This window comes from Rhipicephalus sanguineus, chromosome 2 (genome assembly GCF_013339695.2).
Source record: "Rhipicephalus sanguineus isolate Rsan-2018 chromosome 2, BIME_Rsan_1.4, whole genome shotgun sequence".
NCBI classification, from domain to species: Eukaryota; Metazoa; Arthropoda; class Arachnida; order Ixodida; family Ixodidae; genus Rhipicephalus; species Rhipicephalus sanguineus.
The window spans coordinates 34,739,466-34,750,530 of NC_051177.1; the positions used below are offsets into that span (position 1 = coordinate 34,739,466).

Consider the following 11,065-nt stretch of genomic DNA (forward strand, 5'->3'; position numbering starts at 1 on the left):
ACCAAAGAGAGCCGCCATGGTGCATTTTCACGCAGCTTGGCCTCGTTTGACCGTAATATTAGCCGCATGAGAGGCGCAAGCAACAGAATCTTTCAATTGATGCAAACAAAAGCATGGCCTTCGAGATTCAAATTGCAAAGATGACGTCTATGACGTCACTGCTCGCGAAAGCAAGGCCTTCGAGATTGGCATTTACTATTGACAAAAGCATAGCCTTTGAGATTTGTATTGCACAAACATGGCGTGTATGACGTAATTGCATGCGAAAGCAAGGCCTTCGAGATTGGCATTCACTTCTGCCATCGCGTTGGCGTAGACTCATCATCATCGTTATTTGTCGGAGAGCGGGAGGAGTTCGAGCTGATTGGAGCTCGCACGGTCGTGCGTGCGGTTCGCGGTCGGACTCGCCGCGCCGGTCGTGATTGCGTGTGCTTAGTTCTTTCATGCCTACAGCTGTTGGTGTTAAAAAAATCACATACTTTGATTACATTTCTGTGGATGAGGCCGTCCTAAGCTCCGCGTTTCTATTCATTGACTAGATCGCAGCTGAGCGCGCCAATTTTCGTGCTGCTCGTAAGAATTGAAATAAAATTCTGTACCACTAAATATTTTGCCGTTTTTCCTGTTTTTCGGCTCTTACGTTTCCCGTCTCTTACGTTTATTTCCTACGGTCCCTTCAAAAATGTATCAGCAGGGTTCTACTGTATTACATGCCAAAACCATGGTATGATCACGAGGCGCGTCGTAGTGGGGACCGGATTAATCGACCACCTGGAGTTCTTTAATGTGTGCCTAAAGATAAGTACACGGATGTTTTTGCATTTTGCCCCCATCAAGATGCCAACGCCGTCGCCACGGGAATCGCACCCGCGTCCTAGGAATTAACAGCGAAACAGCTCAACCGCTGAGCTACCACCGCCGGCAAGGCAACATTTCTATGCACGTACGCACCGGATTTTCCGTCAGATCGCCCACTACAAAGCGCAAGGCATCATTAATAATCATCATCAACAACTAATATCCTCTAGCGGGCCGGGCCTGGTCATCAAAACGCGCACCCTTGATAAGTTTAGTAATGAACGCCCGGGTCCGGGCCTGGGCTTGGAACCACGGGCCCGGGCTGGGCTGGGTTCGGTCATGCACGCCCGGGCCCGGCCCTGGCCCGGGCTGGGTTCGTTATGTACGACCGGGCTAGGGCCGGGCCATGGCTTGGAATCACGGACCCGGGCTGGGCTCAGGCTTCATAAAGTGGGCCCGGGCCGGGAAATCGAGCCCGTGCAGTGCTCTAGTAGGATCAGCCACCCAATGGGAACGTACAAATAAGGGAAAGACAGGTGCAATCATGGGGATTGTACATCTTCTGAATGCTTGATCTGAAAGGATTTCCTTCTCTCTCGTTTATTTCTTCTCTATGTGCAGGTGTACAGTGTTATGGACTTTGCTCGTTACTTCACCTACGCTAGCTGGGACATGCGGGATGCACTGGACGTGTGGATATTTTCTCTCAAGTACCCCGTCGGAGACCCGCGCTGTCGTAACGGCAATAACGGCGTGTACCTCACAGGCCTCAACAACGATGAGCTACTTAAGAAGGCACGCCCAGAAGCATCTGCCGCCAGTGTTGGGGCAGGATCGTCCAATGGCACAAAGCAGAAGGGTGGCAAGCCGAGGCTACGGAAGTACCTTGGCCGTAGCATGGGCAAGGAGTGCCTCAACTAATCAACCGAGAGCGACCATAGTGTACAGAAAATAATGTAGAGAAACGGGATGGCGTAATGTTAGGATTCTTTAGTCCTCTTCATACTTTGTGAATGGCTTGAGCAGCAACGCACCAACACATTATGACTGGATTGAGGCGGGTATAGGTGGCACATGAGGATAAGGAAGAAAATCAAGTGAAAGGAATCATTACATTATGCCAGCCCTGAATATGTTGCAACTGTTGTAGTTGTATTCAGTAGCCTTGCAGATTGGGCAAGGAGGTATCTGAAAGCTTATTTTTGCTGGAAAAAATATAACAGAAATTAAATGCATATTTGTGCCGGGCTTGAAAGCTAGGTTTCATGGCACTGGTGGGAATGACTCTTGAAAAAAAGACTGGCTGCTTGTGTCATATATTTGCTGAGCTGTAAATACGTAAAGTTAGTACTGCTATAACTCATTTGAATGAAACCTTTGGATGTACAGATTCACATCTTGTAATGTAAACGTAATCAGTTTGCCCAGCTATCCTGGGCAAATTGTGGTGGACAGATTACCTGTCACTAGGTGCAATTTTCTGAAGTGGCAGTTATACCTAACTGGGTAAACGTCAAATATGGAAAGCTTCTATGATGGAAAGCTGCAGTTGGGGAAATGCAGCACCAAGGCTTGTCTTTTTGCAGTTCTGCAAAATGAAAGATCTTGTAGAGATGCATTTTACATGAATTTTTACATGTGATTCTTTCTGTTCTCGGCTGTCTGTTAGGGTGAGATTTTGGCCACTTGGTTGTTGCCTCAAGCTGAAGCATACAATCAAAATTTGTAAATGTTAAAGGAAATCGAAGGCTAAATTAAATTAACTAACCATCACATTGGTTGATGTTATACACAGCAGCTATGTAAAGTGATGATTTATTGTTATATCATTTATTATGGTGCAATATTTAAATGGCACCTTCAATGGAATTGCACCAGCATACCCTGGTGTGCCACTTAATTTGGTGCCAGTGTGTCCCGGTGCGATTCAAAGACAGTTTTACTGTTCTTTTATGCGTGCACTTTTGTTAGGTTCTGAGTGAAGCGTACAAACCATGTCAAGTTTCTGAACATAGTGAAAACATTTCACTTCAAAAAAGTGATTCGACAGTTATCAGTGTTCTCTACTTGAACTAATGAGCAGGCTCATGTATTACATGCACGGAACACTACCAATGAATAATTGCTTCAAAAATTTAGGTGTCATGTGTTAAGCGTTGTTGAATGAGAAAGTATATGGGGCAAAAGATTACTTCTACAGTAGCTTTGAGTAAATCTGCGACATGGTAGAATCCTGTGTGGTTAGTTAGTGTCAAGAGTTAAAGGCTCCAACTACAAAAGTTAGGTCGATACTGTGAGCACAGTTTTCATTTGGGAGCAGAAACAGTGGTCTTATTGACTATGTTGTAGCTAGCACCATCTCTTTTTCCTTTTGCTCGTTCATTCTTTGGGAGGATGTGTAATCCTATGGAAGCAATAGAAAACTCGACAGACTGCTAAATATGGCGAAGTATGTTTTAACATTGAACCCGGTCTTGTAAATAGCACATGCTTTTGCTTATGGACCATGAAACCCTGTTGCCAGTGACATATGTACATTGCCATGTTTCACAGGAGAATGGAACGGGCCACCTAATTTGGTAGTGTGCTTATCCACCCACCATTTTTCTTATTATGCAGTTTAGTTCTTCTTGTGAGCTTGCGTTTCACAAATTGTTTCTCAGCTTGAAGCTGCTCCAGCGAAATGGTCTTGGTATTCAAAGTAGCAAGATGACGAAGTGTAATTATGCTAAAGCTTTTGAAACCACTGCCTTCGAGAACTCTTCTGGCGAACAAATCAAACACATGTTAATGTACGTGACTCCCGGTGTTTGTGATTTTCTTTAGATTTGTGTGTTTGTTACTGGTGTTTGTTAACACAGCAGCAGCAACAGAATTGTTCAATGTTTGCTGAATGTATTTGCATGTACATTTCATTTTTCAATTTTTTCATCCAATAATCAACAATGCTTCAGTGCAGCTTATCAAGGCTAGACGTCCATTGTACTGAAGCAGTTCATTTAAAGAGATGCCATATGCAAAGCAAATCAAGCTAACGAATTGATTACTGTGCCATAATGTCCCAGATATCACGTTCATTTAAGTTTTACAGGCTATAATATTTGAGTTTTATAGGTTATAAAGTGACATAAATGTATAACAGGGTTGACATTATCAAAGTGAAATGTGTCTTCAGCTTATGAAATCCCAGCACAAATATTGTACAGCAATTTTGTTGAATGCCAGCTCCTGATGTCTTTATGCTACTTGGCAAACAGTAGTGAACAACTGGTAACCGATAATTAAGGGACGGTTATATCGAATTTCCCCATGAAAGAAGTCACAGTTTCGCCGCAACGGCGAAGCAATGAATGCAATAGCAATAAATTGAAATGTATTGCGAAGAACGGAAAGCAGCTCGAAATTGCCAGCGCGTCGCTCAAACCGAAAGGACGCACGAAAAGAATGCACACAGGACGAGCATGAACTATCATGCGTCACAGCTCGATACTTGAAGCGCACTGCCCAAACATAAAGCAGGACGCACGAAATGAACAAACAGGTACACACAGGACGAGCGCGAACTAACTGTCACAGTTGTTACTTATTTCTGTTTGAACAGAGCGCGCTCCTTTCGCAAACGCGGCCACTGCAGCGAGAGAAGTGACCTTCATACGCTCTGTGAGTTCAACGCGAACATTGCGGGAAAAGCTCAAGACATACAACCCCCGCCCCCTTCTTTCCTCGGGATAAGCGCACGAAGGCGACCACGCCCTGTAGGGCGAAGAGCGACAGCGTTCGCAGGAGCGGTGCGACGATCTTTAAAGTGCGCCCCGTGCGCTCTTCGCGCAATCTCGGTGTTGACCAAGAAAGCATGCTGAAGTGAATGGTGTATATAAATAGCTCGCCATTAGCAGACTGAAAGACAGTACTCTTCGTGGCCTAGCCGTCTAACGCCGCACGCTGCGAAGTGAGAGGTCGCCCGTTCGATTTCGCGCATCGGAAAGTTTTTCTGAATTATTTTCCTTTGTGGCTTATATATATATATATATATATATATATATATATATATATATACCGGGTGTCCCAGCTATCTTTAGCCAAGGGTTAGAAAATACAATATTAGAGGCAGGCGAGTGAAATCAGTTGCAAATTGCTGACAGCCACCTTGCGCGCTACAGACAATTTTTTGTCTTGTAATTAACTAATTTGTTAATTAGGACGATTTAACTAATTTGCTAAATATTGACTTTAGGCAAGAAATCCTGCTTGCAATGTTTGAGAGCGTCCTCAAAAACCCCAATCGCATCATTTGCGATAAAGAAAGTCTCACGTATACCATTTTTTCCAAGCTGTAAAGAAAGCCCGTGAAATACAAAAAGAACCACGTGACTAGCGCGCACGCGCGCTGCGAGAATGCTGCCCTCAGCCGAGGTTTGAACGAACGAAATCACCTGCGGCCGGGACTCGCCGGCTCCGTTGCAGCGGTAGGCCTATAAGTGGGCGGTGGTTTCTTGGCCCGTTGCCAGCCAGCTGCGCGACAGTGCAAGTTGTAGCGAGCGCGGGCCAAGAAACCACCTTTAACTTATCGGCCTACCGCTGCAGCGGAGACGCCGAGTCGCGGCCGCAGCTGATTTCGTTCGCTCAAACCACGGCTGAGGGCAGCATCCTCACGGCGCGCGAGCGCGCTAGTCACATGGTTCTTTTTGTATTTCACGGGCTTTCTTTGCAGCTTGGAAAAAATGGTATACGTGAGACTTTCTTTATCGCAAATGATGCGATTGGGGTTTCTGAAGACGCTCTCGAACTTTGCAAGCAGCATTTCTTGCCTAAAGTAAATATTTAGCAATTTAGTTAAATCGTCCTAATTAACAAATTAGTTAATTACAAAACAAAAAATTGTCTGTAGTGCGCAAGGTGGCTGTCAGCAATTTTCAAGTCATTTCACTCGCCTGCCTCTAATATTGTATTTTTTAACACTTGGCTAAAGATAGCTGGGACACCCTGTATATATATATATATATATATATATATATAACTGAATGAATGTGGCATCATGTTTGTGCAGCTCTGTAAATGAGAGGCAGCAGCACTTGGCAGAGCACTGTTCTCCAAGACTGCAGTGCCATTCTCACACAGCTTACTGTTTCTACCGGTGACACACTTTCATCAATATTGTACGAAAGAAATTCCGAAATGTTTTAAGCATCGTTGTTGATTAATCAAGCGAATGCGCACCTTTGGTGACCCTCTAGTGTGAACTCATATTGGCTTGGCTGACAGTGTTATGTGATACGTAATTTGTCTGCGTCATATGCGAGTCTTGATGCATAGGAAGAGATGGAAAGCCGCAGTTTGGGCAGCGATCAAATAGGCTGCAGTTTGTACCTGTGATGCTAGTCTGCAATGTGCAGCAAACGTTGTTGATAGTTGTGTAGCAAGGCACGTGCTACAGAAGGGCAAAGCTTGGCGGAAAGTCTTGGACATTGCTTGTACGATGATTCCAAGTTGTTGCGGAGACAGCTTAGTTGCACTTGCTAGTCAGTGGTATGCAGCAGCACAATATATAGTGTGTTCTTCTTGTGCCAAGAATATATTTTTTAAATGTATGGGCTTGCTGTGGGGAGCCTGTTTAGTTTTAGTGCCAGAGAAAAAACAGCTACTGCTTCTGTCATTTAGCCTGATGCATTTTTCCAGGTGCATGCTGCCCTGTTAGCAGCGACAGCACAGAAGCAGCTGTAGTAAGCTGAAGTTTATGATTGTAGTGAACATTAATAGGTGCCACAGAGCTCTTGATTAGTGCAAACAGTGTAGCCCTAAGGTTTCAGTGGCTGATGTTTGAAATCTAGGATTGGATTATTCCTTTTAACACTGAAAGCCAAAAGACATCTGTCAATGCTGCTGACTTTTTTCTCTTTCTAAATTAGTTGTAGCAGTATCTGCTTGTTGTACATTATGATTGGCTGTGCAGTGATGTGCAGTTCAAAGTAAGAGGAGCTACCAAAAAATTAAAGCAAGACATGTACTTTGTGTGGTTATAAATTTTATCTTATGGCTATTGCCACTTCATATCAGCAGTTACTATGATGGCTGCTACTTGACTTTTTAGCTCACAAGTTCTTTTCCAGTTTTCTTTTCCCCCAGTGTTTTAAGTTTTGCACCTAGGTGTTCTTTGCAACTTGTCATTACTTTTTTCATATCTTTGTTATTGTTTCATATAGGTCTTAAAGGGGTCATGAAGCACCCCTTGGGCTTGTTGAAAAAACACATCCTGTGGAAAGCTGACACGGCTATGAACTGCTCTGCCAAATATTACAGTCGTGCGCGCCGCGTAAAAGCCACAAGCGGAGCGCGAAGTTGCCGTTTCCCCAAGCACCCTCTTTTCAAACAGAGGCCGGTTCCCACTCTCGTCGGTGGGCGGGGCGTCTGCACGTTGACGTCGCGGATCTGCCAGTTTACGTCGCAAGAGACATAGCACGCTTATTCGCTCATAGCCGACGTAAATCAAGAGCGGCGTTCGGATCAGATGCGCTTCTTGCCACGGGGTGCCGCCACTTGCCGGCGCCGCACTCCTCAGTACATGGTAGCCGCACTCGCGCACGCGAATCACAGCGGGAGAGCGATCGCGTTTCATGACGCGCGCTGACGTCCTCCCTATGTAGCTTCCAGTGCGTTTGTCGGCACGAGAAAAGAGAGAAAGCGTTGAGAGCGTGCGCCAAACACCCGTAACTCCACTCATTCTTGACGGATTCGAGAAATCGATTCGGGAGGCAGTAAACTCCGAAACTGAGGTCATTAGATCATTACTTGGAAAAGTGGTTCATGACCCCTTTAATCGTGCACATTGCTCACTTTTGGTTACTTGTTTACAACTTCTAATTGTCTTTGTATGCCCCAAATAAACGTACAGACTTGTTGCGTGTAGCAGCAGGAGGGGCCAGGTGTTCATAAGAGCCAGTCTTACCAAATTTTTTTATTAGCTCTTGTAACAGATGCTTAAGTGCCAAGTGATACCGTCTGGTGATATTGAGAGTACCTGAACTTGCTTGCTTTGCCGACGCACAAGTTGCAGGAAACTGTGAACACTGTCTGCATCAGCAATACTTCTCATAAAAGTGCACACATATATCATTTCTTCTCACGTTACACATCAATGTGCTATGCAAACACACTAGCAACATAATACTTCCATTTGTGCAAGATTTACGGCACAGTAGAGATGTATAACAGTTTGGAACACCTACAGCAATAATGGGAGATGTGTGAAGATGAACAGCAGCAGAAATGGCAATATATATTTTGATGCCGGAATTGGCAATGACACTTAAGAAACACTCTTGTGCCACAAAACTCTTGCTTCAATACAGAAAGTGTATAACGCAGCTTTGTGGTGATTGCATCCAAGCAAGCAGGAAACAAAAGTATAAAGGCATTCAAGCAAGTTCTGGGTGTTTTCAAAGGGGTTCCACAAGATGTCCCCATCGGTGCTGCCCACATCTAAAGTTACTGGTGTGCATCTACTCTGTGCTGAAGCTCTTGTCTTTGCGCGCAATCCGTTAAGTGCCATTTGTACAGGACACGACAGATCTCACTTGAGCGCAACATATCACTTCTTTCAAAGCACAAAGCTTGAATCCAGGCAGTTTCAATAAATAAAGTTTAAGGAATTGACAACTCTGTAAATTGCTAACCTGTAGATCAACATTAGGGCTCACCGTTGACAAACAAATGTAGTGTAATGGCAAGCTACTCAGGAACAAAATGAAGTTGAGACTTGGATCTTGTTGTGATAGATGCTGAACAAACATTTTATATTTTTGCATATGTTGTCACCTTATGAAGAGGCAAGGAAAAAAATTTTGTTAATGTACTGTATTCCATTTTGTATGTACATGCAGGAGACATAATGTGCTGTTTTTGGCTTGACACAATGCTGCTATGCTTTTTCTTTGTTCGATAGTGATGCTTTATCTTAAATGCATAAGAGTGCAGTGTATGTACTTGTTAATGTACTGTTTTAAATAAAACAGTATACCTGTTACTTGCTTTGTACATTTATTCGACTGGAATTACTACTACTACTACCACCTTAAAGATTGGGTTTGTGTGACCTTTTGTTGACATGGGACTAATGTTCCTAACGTAATAATAATAATAATATCTGGGGTTTAACGTCCCAAAACCACGATATGATTGTGAGGGACGCCGTAGTGGAGGGCTCCAGAAATTTTGACCACCTAGGGTTCTTTAACGTGCACCTAAATCTAAGTACACAGGCGTCAAACATTTTAGCCTCCATCGAAAATGCAGCTGCAGCGGCCGGGACTTCATCCCGCGACCTTCGGGTCAGCAGTCGAGCACCATAACCACTAGACCACCGTGGCGGGGCAAAAAATGTTCCTAATATAGTACACAGTGCATATATAGATCTGCATTAGGGGCCAAGCAGTGAGGCAAGTAATCGGATATGAGCCCCGATAAATGCAACATTGGTCTTTTCAGTAACTAGGTGATGTTTTCTATAAAGACAGCGGCAAATTTGTTTGGAGCGAAATTGGTTACTTTGCAATCCTGCTTCGCACTAACACAACAATCTCGCATTTATGAGCTTGCAGCAAGAAAAAATTCGGCAGATCCCACGTACCGTGGGAGTCGATGTTATGCGAAGCATGCGGCAGGTAGGGGACTGTGGTGTAACTTTTTTTACTGAGCGGCACGTTACAAATTGACGCTAAAGATTTGTATAAATTTTATACGCACACATATATATGTTGAAGAGCCGTATATGTGTCATATAACCAAGTGTTCACGGTTGGGTATGCAACGTGGGTATTACCAACAAGCGGTAAGCTGATATGTAGTGCTTATACGTGTCCCGAGAACGCACGCACGTTTCACGAACCCGTGTACATGTGTGCAAGAAGTTCTTGACAGTTCTTCAACAAGCGCATCATCACCGTGATCAGTGAGCACCAGCAGCTGGTCATGACTTGTTATAGGATCCGGTCATGATCGTGGTGACGAGGGCTCCTTGTGTAGTGATGTATGTGGTATAGTAGAGCTCTTGGAATTCGTGGATGCCTCGGTCATTTTCGTCGACAAATTGTCTGTCGACAGAGCCGGTGACATGTCGGAACCTGAAGCCACCCTTCGCGTTGGTGAGGTATAGGCCATCGAGGCTGGCAGGCCTGGATAGCGCTAGGTAGACCAACATCAGTCGATGGCGCTTATCGTATTCGTAGACTACGTGGGCGTATGTGGCCTACGTAGCCTAGTCTACAAAGCGGCTGTCAATCAATCTGGCATCATCCTCTGTCAGCATGAAGCCATCACCCAGCCTCGTAAGAAATGAAGAGGACACTGAGTCGTTCTGGTGGACGAAGTGCACTGCGGTAATGTGGATATCATATGTAACTTTCGTTAATGTATTCCTCCGGGGTTGAGCAATGCTTCAATATAGCTTGCTGAATCATAGGAATACAAACTTAATCTTTATTAGACTGCTATAAAAGCGGAGTCAACACTGGAACTACAGACGTTAATCTGATATGACGCCTCTATCGTAGGAGTACATATCGTAAGAGTATCATGTAGCGTTTTTTGCTTTCTTGTAAAATTAGATAGCCAGCACCACAACCACAATTCACGTTGCACCGATATTACGCCGGCGTAGGCTGTTTTTCCAAACCAGTTTATAGACCTGGCGTGGCTCAGTGGTAGAATACCTGATTGCCACGCAGAATGCTTAGGTTCGATTCCTGCTGGGATCCTAATTTTCATTCTTTCCATTCGTTGAGTCAACGCTGCCGATGTTGGTTTTCCTTAACGCTTTAGCATTTAAGTAACCAATGTCTGTTCTCGCCGTTCCTGGGTAGATATAAACTGTCAATCACCTGTGGCACATACCCGTATACCGCGGCCCATGGTAAACGGATATGTGCCACACGTGTCTATTCGAAAGTGTTTGACGACGTACGCGACAGGATTTTAAAGTTATTCATGTCATGACCCGGCAGTAATATTCGTCAAATCCTCTTACTCTCCCATGCAAATCTTGGTCTACACCAAGTTATGGAGGCGATCATGAGAGCACCCAGACGTAGGCGGCTAGATAGACAGATAGATAGATAGATAGATAGATAGATAGATAGATACGTAGATAGAAACGCTCAAAGTGCCAGTGGTTCGCTAAGAAATGCTTCGCATTTAATAAAACAGTATCGGTTGGTTTAAGCTCATATTTATCGTCGGCTTATGTTATGTGCACTGCAGGACGAAGGCCTCCCAA

General features: G+C 44.4%; 1 protein-coding gene across 3 annotated transcripts in view; it reads left to right on the forward strand.

Moving 5' to 3' along the window:
* Nucleotides 1–7,912, forward strand: part of LOC119382702 (choline/ethanolaminephosphotransferase 1) — a 37,884-nt gene extending 29,972 nt beyond the window's left edge. For 2 of the 3 annotated variants that reach the window (XM_037650528.2, XM_037650529.2), the window contains exon 10: nt 1,420–7,912. In XM_037650528.2, the coding sequence (XP_037506456.1) occupies nt 1,420–1,719 (300 nt within the window). In that variant the 3' untranslated portion in view covers nt 1,720–7,912. The remainder of the gene's footprint in view (nt 1–1,419) is intronic. The other variant, XR_007415062.1, reaches the window with a different exon arrangement.
* Nucleotides 7,913–11,065: the final 3,153 nt, after the last annotated feature.